Consider the following 23229-nt stretch of genomic DNA (forward strand, 5'->3'; position numbering starts at 1 on the left):
GAACAACTCTGTTAGCGGCCGAGTTACTGCTGGTAAAAACTAACTCACTGTGGTATCCAAGTGTTTTAATGCGAACAATAACTCCAGTATTTTAACATTTAAAATCTCCATTAGTTTACAATTGCTGCTCATCCCATAATGCTTAGCGATATGACGTCACATTCCCAAACTCTATTGCTCACAGCAGAATTTTGCACGGCGATCAGAAATATATTTGTGGAGGTTAATCCTAACTCAGCGATTTAATTCTCCAGGTTCTTAGCTTTACAATGATATACAGCATGTCCATATTCACTTCTTTTTTTAAGTGGTAAAAGTTGAGTTTTTAAGACATTGAGAGCCAAAACTGTGTTCATTATCGGATATTTGTAGCCGATACCCGATATCGTATTTTTTCCAGTATCGGCTCCGATATCGGATGCCAGTATCAGATCAGTGCATCCCTAGTTTTTAGTAAGCACGTTATAATAGATCAGTCCAAGGTTGTGAGTTCGGCGTATGTATTTAGGGGCATTAAACCTACATTTTCTCTCTAGACCGCAGCCTACAGGTATGTTTTAATGTGTCTCCACAGATGCAGGTTTTGTTGATTATCCACCACGTTAAGATCAATAATGGGCTCATTGAGACCAGAATACAGCTCTCAGTTTCCGTTCTAGTCACAGTCAAAAGATGAGCTGGGATTTCTGAATGTAAATCTCCTCCTTCTGTCAACAGCCATCAAGGGCTTCTCTCCACAACATAAGATCTCCAGCTTCGAGGAGGCCAAAGGTTTGGACCGAATCAACGAGCGGATGCCCCCGCGCCGGGACGGCCTGCCGACCGACGCCAGCCTCAACTCCCTCAACAAGGCCCTGTCCTCAGAGACCAACGGCACTGAGCCCAAAGGCAGCACCAGCAGCAGCAGCAGCATCCAGTGAGCCGCGCTGGCTGCTCCGCGGATATGCCTTCAATCTTAGTTTAGTCCCGTCTGTAAGTTCCCGCCGGTTCATTTGTTTCGGGCCCGACCCCCACTCCACAGTATATGTCAGAACGAAACCAAGAGAGTACCATGTTATCGCTCATTCTTACGTTTCTTCAAAGACCCATTTACAACAAAAGGAAAAGTTGTTCTTATTATTGTACGTTTACAAAAATACAGCACTAAAAGGACAGACATGAGATCTTGTTTTTAACATAAGGGTGTACAAACTAAATAAGGACTATTTATTGATAACTTTTTTTGCTACTCTTATAAAATAGCTCTGAAATGAATTAGGCAGTCTTAAAAAGAATGTTGCAATGTTGTCGAAATGCCAAATGATGGAACGTTTTATGATTTTGTACATATTATTGCTTACCTCAGGTTCTTTTGGTGTGTGCTTTGACCTGATTTTTTTTCTGTATAATGGCTAAATAGCTTGTTAATGAATACCTATTTTCTTGAGTTTCATAACTGGAATTTACATTTACCTATCTATCATTTGCAAATATGTTTATTTTTGTGTCTTTTCAAAAAGGGAGGGGTGGGTAGATTTATTGTGGCTTGCTGGAACTGAGTGTTAATTTCTCTCTTTTTAAGTATTGCGAACAAAGTAAAAATAGAGAACCTATATTGTGTAAAAAGAATAATAATACAGTGTCTGCCTATGCATGTTTTCTTAAAATCAACCAACGGAACTAGAGGATCTGAAACCGTTTGGCTGTGGAGGCCTGTTTTGAACTGCGCTTTAGTGAACATATATTGGAAATGTATCCTGCGTACTTTAAACACCGACCACCATGACGCTATGCCTTCTTTTTGTAATTGAAGCATTTAATTATCTAAAGACGGTTGAGGAAGCTGTATTTTTAACAGGCGCTTGTCAGTGCACAGTCCAAATACGCATGTTTGACAATTCTTGTGAGGTTGTGTGGTTACATGTGGATCTCAAAAATGCATGATTAGCTGTTAGCTGTGTCCATATACCAGGTTTTAAAAATACAACTGAATCTTCTTTTTTTTCCCCTTTTTTTTTCGTTCTGTTTTGTAAAATTGTGCCACAAAAAAAAAAAAAATGTCATTTATTATTTAGAAATCTGCTTTGTATATCAGTTACAGGTTTGATACTGCTCAGTACTTTAAGAAAAAAAAAATACTTAGATCTTTTTTAAGAACAGCTTAAGTGCCCAAGTAATTCACTACACGACATGAAGCCTTGCTTTTTGTAATTTAACTTCAGAAACTGTTGGCAGATGAGGCATGCACTTGCAACTATGAAAAGTATTTTATATAACTGTTCAATAAAAATGTGCATGAACTTGAGATGCACCTCTCCTGTTATGTGTTACGTGTGCCACTCGGGCTGCCCCACAGTCGACTTCATGAATATGCAACATGTCCAATAAAATCTACTACCAAATAACATGAGAAATACTTCAGGTACTTTCTTAGGACATAACGGTATGGAATTTACTACTGATATACAGACACTGTTCAGGGGTTCCGTTTTTTTTTTTTTTTTACTGTAGTGTTTATACCTACAGTAGCGTGGAAATTGGCACATGCCCCCTTGTTATTCATTTTGACTTACCATTTATTTTGTTTTTTTGAGTGGCGAGGTAGGAAATGACTTTTTGGCAAGTTCACAGCGTTTCCTCATCGTTGACCTGAGGAACCTGTTTGATTAAAGTGTCAGACTGAAGCCAAGTTTTATGCCAAAATATGTGAACCAAAATAAGAAAACTGCAGTTTATTGCTTTGGAACACAAATATAAATGCTGAGAGATAGTAGCAAAATTGGTCACTGCAGATTTTCACTATAACTTCTGCTTTGAATTGACTCTGTGCATAACGTCAAATCATAACGTCGCCCAAGAAGTGACTTCCTGTTTCGATCCAGCACGCCAAACTAAAAGCACACAGCTCGTCACATTGATTAGTTCAGCAGGTACCTGCAACATTACAAGAATATAATGAAATACACACATTATAAGTGTTTTGTCTGTTAATAGTTAGGCAGAAAGAAAGTTGAACTAATGAACTGCTGAACTAATGAATAAGATGGTGCTTTTATTTTGACGTGCTGGATCGAAACAGGAAGTCACTTGTCGGGCGGTGTTGTTATGATTTGATTTTGAGCACGTGGCTGACGCGCTCTTGCCTCACAGCACTGCAGTCTTTCCCAAATGCAGAGAACATTTCCCTGCACAATAATAACACGTTCACGAGATGGTGTGGTATTTAGGGATAACAATGCATTTTGCCAAGAAACCAAGAAAATACCGACAATGTTTCCTGATAAATGCCATGAAATACCATTCAACCCTGTAAAAACGGCATTTGCGTTTAGAACGACGCCAACATGTATGTGCCCTGTTTTTTTTATGCATTTCCCATGCCATTACACTTTTACATATGCTACTTCCATCAACGTGCACACTATTAATGCTGCACGGTTTAAAGTTGAGGAATAAAAATGACTACACACTAATACTGTCACTGTTACTTCTATGTCTTCAGGCCATTTCAATCACACACAACACCAAATGAGAGGAAGTAAACTCCGGCATCCTGTTTTTGGAGCCAGCCAATAAACAATGGCAGTCGCAGGAAAAATCAGGCAGGTTTGGCAGAGATAATAGGCAATTCATTTTTATTGTGTTGTTGGGACTTCGGTTACAGTACATTATTAATTTAATTGCAGAGTTAACTACAGTCCTTTACGATGTGTACGGAAACTGTCTTAATTATTTGCTCATTCTTCCCCAATCTCTTTATCCAGCAAAGTTTTACACAATCGGCCTCCTTTTGTTTTAAAATCTGTGCATGTGACGCACACAAATTAGAAAAGTGTTGTGTGAACTTTTGATGAACATAGTATTTCCTGTTTTCATTCGTAGGAAGCTGTTTCCTCGAGACGTTTTTATTTAGAATACATTTGGGAGAGGCTGAGCTCGGGCTAGGTGTGCCCTGCTGTACGTCACTGGAAGAATTTGCAGTGATAAGTTGATTTCCTTGTTCAGAATTAAACAACATTGAGAACATTTCAGTTTAAAGGCTCACTGCATAACATTTTGGATTCTACTATTGAGGACTTACGCTATTTAAATCTCATATTTGGCTGCCTTTAGTCAATATCGCCATGGAAACGAGCTGGAGACGTCCCCACTCCCTGTAAAGTGACAGTCACGGGACAACACACATCTTTGTTTTGTCCGTTTTTAGGGATCTCTCAATGACAAAAATACCTGTAATAAAACAAATACTTGTATTTTACTTATATTTATTGGGTGTTACGTGAGGTGGCTTTAAGTCCATGGCTTAAAAGAAAAGATGATGGCTGGAGTTGATCATCTGTCCTGTGTTCAATTGTATTTTAGTGTTGCAATTCAATGGGCTCAAATTTTCACAGACATGTTAGAATGTTCTAGATGTACCACAAGGTTCCGTGCTCGGACCACTGCTTTTTCCTATTAAAACCTTTACTTTTGACTTATTGTGCTCTCATGCTACTATTTCACTACTTTAATCACATCCTCAATTTAGGTCCAGGCCAAAAGATTCCACAGAAAGAAATTTACACTACAAGAAAAAGAAATCAAGTTCTTTATCCTCCCAAATACCCAACCCCAGTGATAAAGCATTCCATTTTTTCCGTAATAGTAATAAATGTGAACAATCAATCAGAATGCCTACAGTATACTTAAGATTCCTGAGATTTCCACCGCCTTGCACTGGTCTCCACTGAAGCCGCCCTCTTTACGTCAGGAAGGGGAAGCCAGTGTATTTCCTCCCTTCTTTATCTGAAGGAAATGCCCAAATAAGCCACGGCCACAGCAGCGCAGCAGTGCCCACAGCCCGGACACCTTCCCCACTGGTCACTCGGGTTGGCTTTGAGTCGGCGGGAGAAGATTTTCAGGATTAGAACTTCAAAATGTCCATAAAGACGGTCCGGGCGACTGTGCTGCTTCTACTAGCAACTGCCCATGTGTTCATTCCAGGTAAGTCCAAGCTCTGATAGTTTCAGATGGAGGGCAGGGCTCTATGTTGAAAGTGCTTGTTAGCAGTTGGGTTCATAAGCGGCCATATCAACCATATGGCCTTAAACCTTTCTATGGATTACAAGTGTTTGTGAATGAACAACCATTCAGTTTAGGAGATGAAAAAATAATTGAGCTTAATGCAAGTTCTTATGTCATGTGCTTGGCCCAGTATTACAGAGATGTTACCTTTAAACCAGGGAAAGCAGTTTTAATGGTATGAATCTGCTCAGTCCTGTATTCCTTAATCAGGTGAAAATAACTTAATAGTTACAATAGAAATATGCTGCTTAGTAATCCACCCTAAGAATAAAAAATTAAACAATGAATTTAGTACATGAAAGTGTTGCCAACATATAAAAGCGCTAAAGGCAACCATGTACTGTATGTTTGGTTTTGGTATTCGCACAGATAAAGATCAGAGGCTGGTTCCAAACATCACAACACTTTGAGCGCAACCTCAGGGCCATGCAATCTCCAACTTATTTCCGTTCACCCAGAATGAGATAAGACGTCTTATATCATCATACTGTCATACTGTCTCTAAAAAGAAATGTAAAATTGAGGAGCCAACTGCACACAACTTTTTTTCTATTAAAAATTGCTGTCTTGAACTCTATGACCCTCGCTCACAAGTTAACAGTTTTGCTCTGAACGTTACATTTTTTACTAACACATTGATGTGTGTATATTTGCCTGAAGCTTTTAAACAAGACGCCCTTCCTGACACACTTACATTGGCCAAGCTTAGACCTGGAACATTTGACTCGCGTATCGTTGGATGTTATTTGTCCAAAGGGGTGAGGGTGTGTGCCTTCAGCTGCTTCTCTAAAATAGCACCATTGAAACTTGTGCATAAACATGAAACAATGCAGGTTTGCCAGAATAGTCAACTTCTATTTTCAATTCATATTCTCTAAATGTCAGTGTCTTTTAGCTTCATGGAGCAAAACAAGGGCGGGTCTCTATTTTGTTTGTTTTCCTGTTCATTCAAATCCCTTTTTTTTTGGGACAACGGATGCTGGTGTGAAGAGTTTAAGAACCACTCAGCGTTTGACAATGCATGAATGTGAATAATTCAAAGTGTTTATATCCGTAATTGCCTAATTAAGTGATGAATGTTTTAGCCAAAGTGCAGCAATACAAGACAGGCCCAAGAGTGGTGTGAAAAGCCGTGTAAAAGCAGTCAAGGCTCTGGTCAGTACAACAATAGTTTTATAGGACAGGATACAGCTTCACTCAGTCTCAGAGGAAATCCAGCTCAAAAACTTACTTTATCTCCTCACCCTGTGTCTGACTCTTGGACCTATCACACGCCTCTGTCTCAAGGCGCTTTCAAGAGGTGCCAAACAGGAACGCTACAAATAGGATCCGTCACCAAACGAGTCTGAAGAGATTAGAGACGTAGTATGCTTTAATTTAGTTGATCTCATTACACACCACTTACAATTGTATGTATATCTGACCTTCCAAATACTACTAGGTCTAAAATACAATCTGGACAAAACTGGGTCTTAAGCTGTTTTAATCTTGTGGAAGGATATAACTTTCATGAAGGCAGAAGAAATAAAACAAAAGTACATAAAAAGTGTCAACCTAAAAAATAACCTTATCACACATGTTATTCTACATCTAAGAGGTAATTGGGCAGTGTGTTATCTGTCGAAAGCCCACAGTTTCAGGGAAAGGCTCTGAATTGCATCATTATACAGTATGATTTGCCAGTACATGTACAAAAATACACTGTACACGGTATTATATATGAATATGCACGTGGCAAATCCTATATCCTATTACTAGAACTATCCTTCCATACTGTAATTATCTGACTGACTTTTTCTTATTGCAGCCTCATCAGAAACAACGGTGGCTGCAGCACCAGTAACACCAGCAACACCACCTCCAAAAAGTAAGTGTATTAATGTAAGTTAACTAACATGTGTTTATTGTGACGATAAAGAGTAAATAAATTCTCGAGCAGGGCCACAAGGGGTCAGTAAAGTAACAAAGCTGATGATGCTGAAAACATTTTTTTTATATATATATATTTGTGCATATTTGACCTTGTACTGACCAATCGGCTGTATGAGTGGTCAGCATGACGTCTTTACTTTCCATCACAGTGGTCTCTAGGACGCTCCAGGATCAATTGTTTTGTAGGTTTTCCTGGTGAGCTGTGAAAACCTACAAAACAATTGATTCTGGAGCGTCCTAGAGACCACTGTGATGGAAAGTAAAGACGTCATGCTGACCACTCAAACAACCACTGGGTCACTACAAGGTCAAACACACACAAATATCAACTTTTTTCTTCAAATAAAAAGTTGCATAGTGTACCTTTAAAGGGGCTAGATTCAAGTTGGCCATTTCATACTCATTACTGCCACCTCAGGTCATACGTGTAACTGCACCTTCTATATTAAGCTTGTGCATGACGGCACTTCGGACCCGAAGTAATAGCTTTTTGAGTGACAGTGCAGGATTTTAGTCAGTTGTGGTGAATAGTCTGGGCTCATTCTACACATTAGGACATTGCTGGGACATGTAGGGGGAGGAAAATACATAATTTTAACATTTTTAACCTCTGTATAGTCCCTTTAACTAGGGGGGGGGGGGAAACAACTTAATTCCATTACTTGTAAAAATATCAGGTACAGGGCCTTTAAGTATGTCTAAACCAGAAAACACCTCACATAAAATCAGCACAGAAACATAAATGAAATGATCTCTATTGAAAATACCACCAGCAGTACCACATTTTGAGAACCACTTCTAACGACTGTTCTTTTCCCTTAGCAACACAGTCCAATGTACTTACAACCACAACCACCCGCACCTCAACTGCTCCCCCTGTTACAACAACTAAAGCCATGGACGCTGGTAAGACAATGTGCCCAGTGACGTCATGTGCTTCATCGAACTTTACATTTGTATGTTTTTCTAGCAGTGAATACAACTACTATTGCCTCAGCCCCAGTGACGACAGCTGCGAAAACGGAAGCTCCCACAACAGCCAAAACAACACCGGCCGCAGTGGGTAAGGAGAAGTTTTTTTGTATCCTTGGGTATTTGTTGTACATTAGTTTACCATGTGGCTCCTCTGTTTGTATAGTTGTTACACAGAAGGCAATACCGACTGTGACGGGTGGCCAGCGCAGAGTGGACCCACCTGTGACAGAAGCAAACACAAGCACAGGCAAGATGGAGCTTTGGATTACCTCTATGTAGCAGTGTGTTGCTGAAATCATGTCAAAAGTAGAAATTTTACAATAGCTGCAGATCTATTATACACACCTCGCAATTATACGCTGTTTTTGAGCATTAATGGAAGTTTCATTCTGTGGAAAACCCCATTCACTGCTCATGATGGAGAAAGGAAAAAACATTTTCTGTAACAGATAGACAGACAGCATAACAACATATAGATAAATAGAAAGGTCTGACTACATTCTGAACCCTGCTCAGAAGGTAGATTTCATTTCATTTATGCTGAAGATAGAGCTGGGTACCGTTAAACGATAACAGTCTGGTATTAAGAAAAATAAGGTTTAGGTACTAATTGCATCGAAAAAATGAAAGTACCGAAAGAAATATAAAATCTTTATAAATGAAAAACAAGATGAAAAAAAAGTGGGGGGAAAAATGTGGGTAAAATTTGGAAACAAAATAGAAAATTGGGGGGGGGGAATTGGGGGAACACATGGTGGAAAAAAATTAAGAATTGTCGAAAAAAAATAATAACAGAAAATTGAGAATTGAGAAAAAGCATGAAAATGTTTTTTAATAATTTGTGGAAGAAAATAATAATTAAATGGAAGGAAAAGGATCAAATCAACATTATTTATCCGTTTTATGGTTCTGTATAACAGATAATTTTGTAAAGGTATCGAAAAAAGTTTTGTTCAGGTATCGGTATCGAAAGCCAAGTAAATTGCCTGTATTTTTAAAAAAAAGTTGGTACCCAGCTCTAACCGTATGAAAATCAGTCATTATATTATTGATAGAAACAGCAGACTATTAACCTTACTCTTCATTTTTCAGGCACTACTCCCTCAGTTAAACAACCTGCAGGTACGTTATACAGTCTACTTCACAAAACATCTGACCCAATGTCCAGCATAGTCGTTGGTTATGCAATCAGTGTTGGCCAATAGATCTTTTTCACGACATACAACAGGCTTTTATGAAAGAAAATTATGTTCACAATACTTTTTTATATGTACTTTTTAGAGACACCGGCCATTACGACTGTAAGCGCTAAAGGAGAAACAACAAAGCAGCAAAGTCCTGGTAAGAAAGTAAAACTCAAGAAGGTCCCTTTATTAGAAATAGAAAAGCCGCTGATATCATTTCTGTGTCGACAGGTCCTCAGTCCGGCACAGATGAGAAAGTTCCACCTAAATCAGGTAATCACGCCGTCTCAATCTATTCATAAAGTTGTGTAATGCGTGAATGTACAGTTTGTTATCATTATGCTGCAGATAAGAGGCTGTGGTGGATCGTGTTGCCCGTGCTCCTGGTCGCCGCCGCGCTCATCCTGGTCCTCCGCTTCAAATGCAAGAAGGTCGCCGATCACACAGGTGACAAACACCTGCAGCTACAGACTTTAAAGGGAGAGTTCCAGATTTTTGACACAGGGCCTCATTTCCTAGTTATCCAGAGTGTTGTTGATTTCTGGGGGAAAAAAGAGTTTGGTTATTATTCATGCAGTCCTGATATTTGAAGAGTTTAGTGGAGCTAGGCTAGTGCTAGGCTAGTGCATGTCTATGGTAACTAGTAGCCTGCATTAAAAACAGTCTGACCCAAGCACAATGCACCTGAGGCAAATCACTTATAACACCAGACTACTGTGTTGACTCAGTATTTTTTGAGATACAACCATTTTGCATTTAAAAGTATTTCTATTTGAGCAGCATCAGTTTCCTGGTTGTAAGCTACACAGTGGCGGAGTGATCTGCTAGGTTAGCAGATCTACAGTAGTTTGTTTACCTGCGGCCGGCATTACTACACGTGGAATTCACAAAGGAGCTTTCTACAAATCAGATACGGAAACGTTTGGAGGACTACCCGATGATTTTGAAGAGTTTTTAAAGCAGGCTACTAGTTACCATAGACATGTGCTAGCCTAGCATTAACCTAGCACCACTAACCTCTTCATATATAAGGACTGCATGATTTAAAATATATATATATGTCTCCAGAAATCAACAACACTCTGGACAACTAGGAAATGAGGCCCTATGTCAAAAATTCTGAAATATCCCTTTAAACTTATTATACTTCCAAGGCTACACATAACAACAGCAAAGCATCTAAAAACAATTATCATGATTTCGTTCAATGTAAAGCCACTTGAAAATGAACGCTTTTGTGCTCTTCAACAGACACCCTTGACACCGGCACTGAGAAGTACGTTTTTCCTCTGGATTGAACATGATTTGATCAGACACGCCTAAACACAGTGATAATCCTTTTTTTTTTTTTTCTGTTTCAGTGCCTCGTTCCAGAGCCGTCCCGAGAGCACCAAAGATGGCGTCATGCTGCTGGGAGTGAAGTCATCCGGGGCAGAAGAAAACGGTGAGCAGTCTCCTCATCTTTGTACAACAACGAGTCCTCCTCCTATAAAATGACAACAAGCAGCTTCATACATGCGTTTTAGTCAGTCACAACACCACAAAAAAAACTAATAACTGGCTTTTGCAACTGTGTTCCTTCCCGAGCGGCTCCTGTTCTGGCATTCTCGCTTAAGTGAACGCGGGTTCCCAATTATTCCAGGGAAGCGAGCCGGCTTTTAATATCTCATTGTGCTGCGCGGGGGCTGATGGGATTTTGCCATGTAGCCGAAGGTGTTTCCTGCGATTGAACCCCAGCACGCCCTCGGACCAGCAGCAGCCCAGTATGACAGATAGCGACTTCCTTACATAAACACTGATTATTGCGCGCTCTAGCCATTGTACGACCCGTAGAAAATGTCAAGGCGGCCCGGAGACTGCTGTACGTTGTGAGCTATGCGGCTGCTGTTGTTGAGGTATGTCATGGGATGAGATGTGAACACACTGTCCACACTCGCTCACCTCGTAGACGTAAATACCAGTGGATGGCCTTCCTTCCTCCATACGGCCCAGGCTGTGAAGGAAGCGCCGTCACGCCTAAGGAATTTCAGTGAGAATGAGTTTATGTTGCCACAAAGTGTGGGAATATTTAATCATGGGGCATTTTGTCTCATGATTGACATTTACTTCTGTTTCCTCACTGGGCACTGTGGCTGTTATTTTTGGTGTGTAAATGTTCCAAGCAACAGTTTAATTACGCTTATTTTAACCTCTCACCTGAACCAAGCACATTTCCTTCAGTTTTACCCAAATCTGAAAGCTTCTTGAAAAAAAAGTGTCAAAGTAGCAACGAAATTAAGACAAAAAATGAGGATGAAAAAAGCCACAAAAAAGAGCAACAGAAGCAACACTTTATTTTAACTCTAACGTGATACATTGTACCCAACAAAAGTTTGTACAATGTAATCTACTTTATAACAATATAACAATCTGTAATAACTTGTATCTATGTAGTACATACACAATGGAATAATGTGTTTAAGTACTTTGCTGGAACTATGTAGTACATGGAACTATGTAGTACATGGAACTATCTATGTACCAGTGGCCATACTGCTTATGCTAGTGGCCATACCGCCTATGCTCTGCCCAATCCCGTCAGACCTTGGAAGCTAAGCAGGGAAGGGCCTGGTCGGTACTTGGATGGGAGACCGTTTGGGAACACCAGGAAGCCTGGCGAATGTAGTGAGTGAGAGGTTGGTGGTGGTCGGAGGGGCTGATGGCGCAGACTGGTTGCCTCGCTTCCGTCAGTCTACCCCAGGGCAGCTGTGGCTACAATAGTAGCTTACCACCACCGAGTATGGAGTGAATGAATAATGCAATGTAAAGCATCTTTGAGTGTCCAGAAAAGTGCTATATGCATTATTATTATTATTATGTAGTACATGCACAATGGAATAATGTGTTTAAGTACTTTGCTGGAACATAATGTAATAAGACATAAGACCCTAAAGGCCATATATGTCTTATTACATTATGTTCCTCCAAACTACAAATACATAATATTCCATCGTGTATCTAACCCATAGGTAAAAGTTATTACACATTGTTGCAAATCAGATTACATTGTATATTAATATTTCACTGGTACAATGTATCAAGGTAGTGTAAAATAAAGTGGAGCGGGAAAAAGTGAAAAAATAGTGACAATAAAGCGTAAACAACCAAAAAGTCACAAAAGAGTAACAGAAATGTGACAAAAACGCAAAGAAACAGATCCCTTGAGTTGACTTTTGTAGGTCTGAGCTTTCAAATGAGGCATTACACTGGCCTATAGGCTGTGTTTAGATTGGGGAACCGGAGAAAATGTACTTGTTATTGCGGGGGTTAAGAGGTTAAGGCCTATTATGTAATTTCATTTGAAAGCATGGAAAGCAACAACCTTGACTGGTATAAATGATTAAACTCGAGTGGTTTAATGAATGTTAAGAGTTACAAAATCAAAATCAATATTTGCAGTGCTGTGTTATGGTTGGGCAGTGTCCATGTCAATCCCTGGTTAGTGGATTCAGACAGCGGTTTCTTATGCCCAAACAGTCAAAAAGCTAAAATACATAATGAAAACGTTTTGGGAGTAAGTAAAACCCACTGTGCATGTCATTTTGCACGTACTCACCAGCGCCCTCTATTGTCTCTATTGTCCTCTATCTTCCAGCTGCTGCCAGATAAAGCCCCTGCTCTGCGCTCGTGGAGAACCCATTGTGACTGCCCATTCACCCAAGGTCTGACATAACATGACATTTAGGAGTCTGCTTGTTTTATTGTTGTTTTTATTGCTTTTTTAAATGTGATTTTTTTTTCTTTTTTTTCCTTTTTTTTTTTTTTTTAGAATATAATAAACAACACTGAGATGATTATGATGACAAGACATAAAGGGTGTGCTGAAAATATTTATCATCACCTCAAATGTTCACAACAGGACCAAACACTTTGTACAGCGTCACCTCAAATGTATTGGATGTAATAAATCACTTTCGGTTTTTAAAAAGTGTGTAATTGTACTTTTTTGTTGTGTAAATATTAGATACTGTGTTATAACAACTGTTTTACCCCTGGGAAACTATGTCTGCTTGGAATTACAAGAAGAAATGCAGTTTTTGTATTTTACTTTGGCTCTTTTGGGTCAAACAGTCGCTGACCTACATTTTTGGCCCAGTTGTACGGTGTTAGATTTGCCTTTCACCACTAGAGGGAGCACGCATTCAGCTCAGAGCCTCCGGTCCGCGCGCAGGCAGGTGCGTGTTTATTACAGTCCACTTTACAGAGCAGTGAGATATGAGCTGACTGCGTAAAAGTGGATCTGTGCGTTGACCTACTGTTCAATATCCACAACACAGCTCTCAAACAGTGTCACTGAACTATTTTTCTTTATGAAGTTAACAGGCGTGTTGTTTTGAAGCAGGGGAGTGTGGTAGTGAGGAGGTACGCGCACTTTGCAGTAAGATGAGACTGGCTATTAGCAAACAGGCGACCAAAGTCCTACAGCCGAGGCCATGAGGGGCCTGGCAGTGCGCCGATCACTTGCACTAGCATAGGCCTATAACTGCAGTATAATGCCCTCCCAGCGGTGGCCCAGAGGTTACAGCTGTTTAAAACACATTTATTAGTAAAATATACTATAGTACTGTACGGTAGTGATCATTTGTAGAATACTATTTCTATGTTAGTTAGTTTTATGTTAGTCAAATTGACCAAATAATGTTTTTCACACTAAAATATGTTATATATTTTAAATGGCGTACGTCTTATCAACTTCTCAGTAAAGGAACTATAAAAAACGTTAAAGTGCATATTGTGCATGTTGAAAATCTGACTTATTTTGAAAGATAGAATCAGGTGCATGATCAGGAGGGCCAGCTCCGTCCTGGGCTGCCCCCTGGACTCTGTGGAGGAGGTGAGTGACAGGAGGGTGTTAGCCAAGCTCACCTCCATCATTGACAACACCTCCCACCCACTGCACAGGACTGTAGAGGAGCTGAGCAGCTCTTTCAGTGGAAGACTGAGGTACCCTCAGTGCAAGAAGGAGCAAGGCCTTCATCCCCACTGCTGTCAGACTGTACAACAAGACTGTAAAGTAACATGTGCAATAACTCCTTTGCAGTATTTAAATCACTTACCTGTGTCACTTTATCAACCACCTGCACTATGATGTAAACCTGCACTGCTAATACTGACTTTAACATTTTTTATAGTCTGTTTACTTAATTATTTACTGTTTATAAACTATTTTACTATTTAATCATTTTTGTTTTATTTTCTCACATTTCTGCCTAATTGCGCTCCCTGAGTGTTTCTAAGAGCTGAATGTAACAAGTACATTTCTCCATTGTGAGATCAAGAAAGCTATCTTATCTTCTCATATCTTATCTTATCTTATCTTATCTTATCTTATCTTATCTTATCTTATCTTATCTTATCTTATCTTATCTTATCTTATCTTATCTTATCTTCTCATATCTTATCTTATCTTATCTTATAATTTATTTCAGTGAAACAGCAATGTTAATGAAATGCAATGTTGGGCTGAAAAGTTATTTTTATTTTTTAAGCTGCTGACAGAAAGTGACAGAGGTAAAGGTAAAGTTCTATTCACCTTATTCCGCCATGAATTGTCCCCGATCAGTTACTACATTAATACAAAGCCGACTTTAGGCCGCGCAGATGAACAATGTAGTGTTGACTTGTTGTTGCAAATGAACATTGGACATTTTACACAAATCAATCGTCTAAACATCTGATTTTAGTGGCATTTTTCCTCGTTTGCTGAACACAATTTCCTTTTTTACAATTTTTATGGTTTTCGAGAAGCTTTAATGGAACTTTTGAATCCTGGATAATAATCATCATTTCTGTCTCAAAATGTCTTCTTGTATATTGCACGTGCAGGAGCCATTCCCCTGCACGTGCACTGTCTCCCGTAACTCTTGCCCCGGCTGTCTGGCGTGTGGTGAAAAGGCACGACTCAGCAGAAGCGCAGCAGCAGATGTATGGATCCCTGAACCCAGTGCAATCCACATACCGGACGTCCCGTCGCCTACAACAGAGGATCATCTGCAGAGCCTCGGATTAGTAACACGAGCCACTACACGTTTCAACTCCCACTCCTCCATTCAGGAGACTTGGCACAAGAAGGGAGTTCACAAGCAGAAGGAAGCTGGCGTGATTTACAACCAGTTAAGGTCAAATGGTCAGTATCAAGTGGTCAAAGGTTATGGTTGTAGTACTTGCAAACCAATGAACACAACTTCGACTTACTGTGGCATACAACTTATAGACGAGCTAATAGAAAATGATATCTGATATCTCTTACACTTGCTTGAATACACAAGGAGAAGCGGTAGTAGTTGTTGTTGTTGTCGAAAAAGTAGTAGTAAGAATTGTATGTAGCTCACAATCAAACCAAGTATAATAAAAACATCAACTTTAACAACCTACTTTAGCATGTATGTGAAGCATCTCTAGCCCTGCCAATAGAAATTAACATCTCTGAAATCTGTCAAAGATGTGACAGCTGTAGTAATCACCCCGGGGCTCTGCCAGTGGTCAAACTTACCACTCACTGCTACACATAGAAAAATCTTCTTCTTCTTTTTTTGTATGTATGTCTGGGGAGATTTTTTTCATTCCTCTGCATTTACCCCATTCTTCAACCATCCCCTCAGGGCAACATGTCAGGAGCACTGACCTGCAGCCATGCAGCGCCTAGGGCCCATCTCCAGGATCCTGGTTAAGAAGCTGCCATTAGTTGTAGATGCATTTATTGTACACATTTTCAATTGATGGGGGAAACAGGGAGAACCTGCAAAGCTTAGAAAGGCCCAACTCAGTCAATCATTGAACCCAGGATACTTTGCTGTCAGCAGATAGCACTGAAGACTAGGAACTACAGAAGGTTTTCGATGCAGCAGCAGAAAATATAGCTTTATTTAGCAGAAGAGGTTGTTGTAGTCCTGGCAAACCAATATCCTTACACAAAATTATTCGTTGTGTGAAATAGATAGCCTCCGCTAAATTTCAGCTGACCTTGCATACTTTAGACAAATTCAGACACTGTCATTTTCCAGGGACAATTAACTTGTGCCCTCGGGGTTAACTGTTGCTTGTTAAATGTTTTCATGACGACAGTAGAGCGTGTTGAAATGTGTGCCACTAGGTCCGAAAGCCTTATCATTCTCATAAAGTAAATAGGCCTCATAAGCAGCGACATATATGGGTCAGGACCTGATTGAACCTTCACCATATGCATCTGCTATATTTACCACCTTCACTGCAACAGGGTCGAACTTAATATTGGCGCAGCAAATTTTTACGTTTGACAGATACACATTTGGGTACAGCATCAGAAAAATAAAATTAACAATGAATCAACTCAAGTGAGGTGGTGCTAATTCATTAAAGCCACACTTTAAAACATCCCCTCCTGTAACCGCCACCTTAACGTGGTGGAGGGGTTTGAGCACCTGCATGATCCTGGGAGCTCTGTTGTCGGGGGCTTCGTGCCCCTGGCAGGGTCTCCCATGGCAAACAGGTCCTAGGTGACGGGTCAGGCAAAGAGCGGTTCAGAAGCCCCTTAAGAGAGACCAACAGGCCCGGTTTGAACCATGAGGCCGTCCTTTTGTGGACCCACCACCTGCAGGAGGAGCCATAGAGATAGAGAGGAAAAGTAGAAGATGGATGGATGGATGGATGGATGGATGGATGGATGGATGGATGGATGGATGGATGGATGGATGGATGGATGGACTTTAAAACATTCCAGGCCATATGTGTCTATGTCAATACAGCCACTGAAACCCTAATGCTCAGCTGGACACTGACCATGCTGTTTGTCAGATTAAGCATTTGGTATAGAGGACCTTATTGTAACTTCATGTTTGGCTACCTGTAGTCCACACAGCTTATTCTTGGAGACAAAAAATCATGTCTGAGGCGAGGTAAAGGCCCACCTGGCTATCTATTGTTGTGAGGTGCTTTAAAATGCATGATTCCCTTGATGAACAGCAAGTTAAGTCTGATCTGGGAACAACTGGGGAAACCTGTCAGGAGCAGGAGCTATCAGTTTTTAGCCAAACGTAAAGCACTTGATAGGGAAATGTGTGGTTGCATTGAAAGGTGCATTTCCGTCACATCAGCAAAACAAAACAACATCATGTTTGTGAGGACATTTCTACAGTTTCTACGTCTGCAGCCAGTGCATGTGACTCTTTGGATATACAGTGTCTGCTTTGGTCCATGTGACGGGAGAAACTCTCGTTCATAGATTCTGTTACCCCCACTGGGACGAGCTGCTGGGGGCAAGTATGCCAGATCCAGTTTCTGAGCGGGGCAAATATCTTCTGAGAGGTAGAGTGACTGGGATAACAACTGCTTTTAATGCCCCATCTACTGCATATTTTCAGTGTTTTCAGTAGTATGTGGCAGCCGTGGTGCATACTCACACTTTTATTAGCAAGAAGTAGTCAAATAATGAGTGCAGTATCCATTAAAAAAAGAATCATCTCAATCTGATGGCATTCACTTGGACTTGGAATTGTGCCTCTTTGACTCAGGGCCTGACATTGCATTGGTGAGAGGACTCGCCACAGACTTTCTGACATTGTAGCAGAAGTAGTGTTAATGTTAATAGCAGAAAAGTCCAGAGTGACAAACCAATCATTTGTACTATGTATTGTATACTGCAGACAATACTTCACTTTTAGGCTTCAGACTACAGGACAAGGATGCTCTATGATTCTTATGACTCTTGTGACAAGAATAGCTAATGAAACGGGCAGTTCTGAACTGTTTTGCACAGGTTTTAATTGTGTTACTGCAATGTACAAAGTGTTTGTACTTTGAGCATGATTCGCCTGCCACATCTGCTGATAGAAGTGTAGACATAACATGGAAAGAAAAGGAAATAGCTGACACTGGCAAAAAGGCAAGTTTTGTCATCTGTACCGCCATCAAATATGACTGTAGCACATTTTTAATTTAAGTTTATTAAGTTTTTGTTCATTCTGCCATTTGGCCTACTTACATTTTTCCCAATCGATCACTTTTTCAAAATCAAGTCTCAAAGGTTACTGGGCAAACTGCGCTCACAGATTCACCCAGAACAGTAGCAACACGTTTACGCGAACTGAATTGGTCAATTATTTCATTTAACGCCCTGACACAGCCAATCAGGAGCGAGCTGGAGTGTCCGCGGAGGAGCGCGCTGATTGGTCCAGCCCTCTGGTCAGCTGAGACAGGAGTATAAATGAGCCAGTGAAGTTACTGAGGGGAGAGTGTTTGTGTCTGAGTCCATTTGTCTGTCTGTGAGGGAGCGGCAACGCCTGTGGCAACTTTATTTATGGAAAATCACTAAATAATATTTAAGGTGGGTACGAATAACCTTTGTCATTTACTGTAGCGGTTACTATGTGTGAACATGAGGGAAAGTTTCTCTTTCTTGGAGAAGGGTTGGGTTAAAGTGGTGCTGCCTGGGTCCAGATGATCCGTGTGTCTTTTGAACGTAGATCGTGACGTTGTTGTTGTTGACATTAGCGCTGCTACTTTGTTCACAGGCAGCTTTGTTAAAAACAGAACAACAACCCCATCTAGAAGAAGTAGACTTCTGCCACCATGGTCGCCACAAGCACACTCAAGACCAAGACTGGAGAGTGCATCTCTGAGCTGGTGGACCGGCGCTACGACCAGGCATGCATTGAGAAAGGTGAGGTTTTGTAGAACCACTGTGGTAGTTTTTGTGCTGTGAGCTGCTGGAGGTGCACTTGTTTATGTCTGTGGTGCATGGCTGCAGCAGAGCAGGAGGGAGGGGCGGGGACACAAGTCATCTCAGGATGAAGTCATCCTTTAGCCTCTGCACAGCAGCAGCACAAAATGCCATGTTTTCCCTGAAATAAAGTATATGCCAGATTTGTAGCAGTATTTTTATTCTACTGTTTGTAGATTTTGTACAAAGTGGAAACAACGGGATTTACCAAATGACATGTATGCAGTTTATATAATGTCAAAATAAAACTAAAGTATGTATGCATTCATTTATTTCTTTAGCACGTTGGAGTAGCCATTAAAGAAATGTATTCAGATGTGTGAATATACAATGTATGTCTGTACTGACCCCAAATGTTTTGTCATTCATGTAGAGCTGGACTTCTGGGAGCGCTGCCTGGTGGAGCCTGAGAGGGCAGTGGATGTGCAGGGGGACAGAACTTGCCAGCAGCTGGTCAGGATGTTTGAGAACTGTTTGTCTCGGTCCAAAAAGACCACACTGCACTGTTCGTCTGTGCTGGTCCCGGAGCGGCTTACCTGGAGAATAGCCCAAGAGGTGCTTCGGCTGGCCTCCTGTGAGCCCTGTGGTCTGCGTGGCTGTGTGCTCTACATCCACCTAGAGCTGGACAAAGGTGTTAAGCGGCTGGATCGCATCGTGTACGACTCCTCTGTCGTGCCCACCTTTGAGCTGACTCTAGTTTTCAAACAGGACGGCACAGCCTGGCCCAGCCTAAAAGACTTCCTTTTCATGGGGACATGCTTCGCCCCTTCCTTTAGGCACACACTCAAACTAAGTCCAGGATTCAGACTGGTCAAAAAGAAGCTGTACTCCTCCGCGGCAGGCACCGTGGTCGAGGAGTGCTGAACCTTGTATTTGTGTGCACTTATTTCACCTATTCTGACACCCTTGTGTCGCCTTTTCTACAGTGTTTTTGTACAACGTGGTTTGTCAGTGAGAACTATGAGCCGGTCAGTTCTTTGTGGATCTGGGGCTGTAATGTTAGAGGCTTGTGCGAGCATGAGCCTCAGAGGGTTTTGTGAAGTGCATTTCTATCAGCAGATTGTATTAACTATAGGTTCTCCACACAATTTTATCTGGAAGTTTTTGCCAATGAATGTAATATTTGTATTTGTTTTGCGGGGACACTTTAAAACACTAGCCACTTTGTTTTAGGTACAGAATATGAAAGCACACATGTAGTGTTGACTGGCTGATGCAGCAGTCATTGGGGCCATAATTATATAACAATGTTTAGGGCTAAGGATGTTCTGTCTTTGGATGTCTCATTTGCTGCTGTTTTATTTTTAATGTGGGAAATGTGACTGCCTTAAATCCAAGAGAAACACTTTGTCTTTTGAGATTACCTGTGTATTCAGGGTATCTCTTTTATCATTGTATACACGCTCAGTAGCACCTAGACAGTTAGCAGATTGTCTGATTGTGACGCATAAGGTTTTATGGAAGGCCATTGGATATCCAGGTTGTTTGTGGTTTTGGTATCTTCCAGTTTTGCACATTTTTGATAGTAAATGTGTTTTTGTCTTGTCTACCAGGCAATAAACTATTTAAACCCTACCTCAAGTTGTTGGTGCCATTTGTATCACAAAGAAAGTATTGACATGTAGCTTGCAGTATATGCTCATGTTGCGGTGCTTATGGTCAGTGCAACCATGACTGAACTCTTCAGCTTTAAGCAATAGGCTTTACAACATGTGTTAATCTCGATATTGACATTCTAATCAAACACACAAATCTTCTTCCTGTGACCGTGTGTGACCTTTGAGAGTAAAGTGTGAAGCTCTATAGTTTGTGTGGCATTTCTCAGCCTGTAATGATTTTTAATTAGTGATTTTTCATCATCCAAACAAACAACCCCAGTGTTAGTTTGCAGCTCAAAGTCAATTCCTGTATTTCCAAGTACAATCAACTGTAATCTGACGACGCACTGTCCCTAGTTGGAGGTGACTGTGCTGTTTACTGGTTGCACAGTCGGGCCATTCATGCACCAGCAGCAGACTGACACAGATACAGCGAGGTCAATGGCCCAGGCACATGATCTTGTGCAAAATGCATCACTTTCATTGTGAAGGGACAAAGAGGTGGTGTCACGTCACTACCTCGCCCGACTTTCTCCAATAAACATCACCAAAACACTGCAGCATTGAAAATGCCAAAGGGGGGTTGCATCAGTTGCACGGGGGCACGGCCTGTAATGGTGCACCTTGACTTGGAAAAGTACTGGAGGGTTAGGGTGACCCGCCATGGTGACCGTTTCGCTGAATCCTCTGGGGAGACTTGAGACCCCCTCAGTCTGTCAACAGGATTCTAACTGCACTGTGTGACTGCACGGTTTCCCAGTTTCAAATATGCTTCCCGTGGACAGGGGTGAAAAGAGTCAGCAAAACTATTTACTCAAGTTAGAGTAACTTTGAAATAGTTTTTTGAATGGGAAAATGCATATTAATGACTAGTGCTGTAAATACTATGCTGGATTTAGTTCAGAACCAATTTCCCGTCCCAGAGTGTGTTTTAATGTTTTTTATTTAAATGTCTATGTGTACGTAGTAAGTAATACTTTAAAAAGCTACTCAAAAACATGCACTACTTCAAAGTACCACCTGCCTCTGCTGGAGGATCTTTAGTTTTTCATACTCCAAGATTTTGTTAACAGAGGGATTCACCGACTTTATGATCACAGTAGGCACATTAGTGAAAAGTCCATTTGCAAATGTTCCCCAAGTCACTTGTCCTTAACTTCAGATCATTGGAGGATGGTTTGCGGTTCAGCTGTTTCCACGTTTTCCATCTGACTGAAGAATCAACCTCTCTTTGGGAATAAGGAAGTCTGACGAATGCCTCTCTGACTGATGCAACAGCTCCTGTGATCCTTGTTCGTCTTTTTATGTTTATGGAAACACTAAGTAGATTTTACATTTTAAAGATTTATTTACATATTCTTATTATAAAACCACCTTGCCATAATTCTATCTGTCAGTACAATTTATGGGCAGTACATACCTAAGAGGAACAGGAACAGAATGAGAAGATGCACTGGAGTCTTTCCAGGACACCGGGCTGCTTTTTTCATTTGCCTAGCGATAAATTGTTATTAATCTGTTTATTTGAATGTTTTGGCAGTCATATGGTGAAAGATTAGAATGTATGCACTTAAAGAGACAGACAACAATCGCAAAGAACAATAAACATTGGTAGCTATAAAAACTCATTTGTTATTGTCAGTGATCACATCCATCTACATTTTCCTCTGTGACCAAAATGACTTTCTACCATTAGGCCAAATCTATTTTAACTAACTCCACACTTAGCAATTACTATTTTTTTTTAAAAGCCTCTTGTAAATAAATATCAGAGTCACACGCACATGTTTAACAGCCGCAGCGTAATCCTTAAAATAAGAGGTATTTTGAGATGTTGCTAGGCTATATGCAGCACAGTGTTACTATACAGTCCCTACACAACTCTCCTCCCACTGGGATGACCTTGGTAGGACACTTATGGCGGGCTTTCTCTGGCATCTCACTCTGACAGCTGTTCAATTGGGTTTCTATGGAAAATGAACGAGCTTTATATGAGGGCAGAATCTGCTTCAAATATGAGACCTCTTGGATGAATATAGCATCACCAATTGTTGTGGAGGAAAACATGGAAGTAGGCCTCTTGAAAATCCTGCCTCTTCAGCCTCAGCTACTGCTGTGATAGTTATACTGAATATGCATTTGTTTTGCTTCTATTCAGTAATAGGTTGTGTTGTTCACCACATTTGGGTTTGCATTATGGAGAACCATTCTCCCTGCTTTACCCAGATCTTGAAGAGTAGTCAAATATCCAAACTCAGTGACACAGTAAAATGCACAGTATGTATGTATTAATTTATTTCATTAGCACTTTGGAGTAGCCATTAAAGAAATGTATTCAGATGTGTGAATATACAATGTATGTCTGTATTGACCCCGAATGTAGTCCAATATCCAAACTCAGTGACACAGTAAAATGAAAAATAAAAGAATAATAAACAATATTAACCCCAAAAGAAAGAAAAAAATAACAAGAGGATGATTACAGGCTGCAAGTAGCCTGTCTTTAGGTCGAAATGAGCCCAATACTGCCATCTAGTGGAGAAACTCGAAAGCATTTTCTTTTTCCGCCCTTTTTATTTTTAGTTTAGTTTGTTTCCCGTTTTTTTTTTTAATCGTCATTCTACACCCATGGCATGTGGCGAATTGAAATAGTTTTAGAATAGTAATTTGCTTTTACGGCAGCCTGAATAGTTCATTTTACCGTTCGCGTTATGACGTTGCTATGGTAACGCCACACAAACCGAGGCTGTGCAGATGAAGT

The 23229-nt window shown here is 40.6% G+C and overlaps 3 protein-coding genes across 6 annotated transcripts in view; all 3 read left to right on the top strand.

Moving 5' to 3' along the window:
• LOC306980862 (protein phosphatase 3 catalytic subunit alpha) overlaps positions 1-2398 on the top strand; it is a 98580-nt gene extending 96182 nt beyond the window's left edge. For both annotated transcript variants that reach the window (XM_079580393.1, XM_079580394.1), the window contains one exon: positions 718-2398. In XM_079580393.1, the coding sequence (XP_079436519.1) occupies positions 718-920 (203 nt within the window). In that variant the 3' untranslated portion in view covers positions 921-2398. The remainder of the gene's footprint in view (positions 1-717) is intronic.
• Positions 2399-4609: 2211 nt separating this feature from the next.
• Positions 4610-13086, top strand: LOC306980876 (uncharacterized protein). Of its 2 annotated transcripts, none has more exons than XM_079580415.1 (13): positions 4610-4962; positions 6851-6910; positions 7798-7881; positions 7949-8038; positions 8114-8197; positions 9043-9072; positions 9232-9291; positions 9366-9407; positions 9483-9581; positions 10386-10410; positions 10496-10578; positions 12769-12900; positions 12943-13086. In XM_079580415.1, exons 1-12 carry the CDS (start codon positions 4896-4898, stop codon positions 12780-12782), a joined length of 738 nt encoding a protein of 245 aa, XP_079436541.1. In that variant the 5' UTR covers positions 4610-4895; the 3' UTR covers positions 12783-12900; positions 12943-13086. The 2 variants fall into 2 exon arrangements, with proteins under 2 accessions (XP_079436541.1, XP_079436540.1); XM_079580414.1 differs by having other exon boundaries at positions 4615-4962; positions 7946-8038.
• Positions 13087-14968: 1882 nt separating this feature from the next.
• On the top strand, positions 14969-20437 carry LOC306980946 (DNA damage-inducible transcript 4-like protein). 2 transcript variants are annotated; one of them, XM_079580494.1, is made up of 3 exons: positions 14969-15300; positions 18662-18810; positions 19244-20437. In XM_079580494.1, the coding sequence occupies exons 2-3, from the start codon at positions 18720-18722 to the stop codon at positions 19732-19734; spliced, it is 582 nt and encodes a 193-aa protein (XP_079436620.1). In that variant the 5' UTR covers positions 14969-15300; positions 18662-18719; the 3' UTR covers positions 19735-20437. The 2 variants fall into 2 exon arrangements, with proteins under 2 accessions (XP_079436620.1, XP_079436619.1); XM_079580493.1 differs by lacking the exon at positions 14969-15300 and adding an exon at positions 18214-18474.
• Positions 20438-23229: the final 2792 nt, after the last annotated feature.

Source organism: Gobius niger (genome assembly GCF_951799975.1).
Source record: "Gobius niger genome assembly, chromosome: 21".
Lineage (NCBI taxonomy): Eukaryota > Metazoa > Chordata > Actinopteri > Gobiiformes > Gobiidae > Gobius > Gobius niger.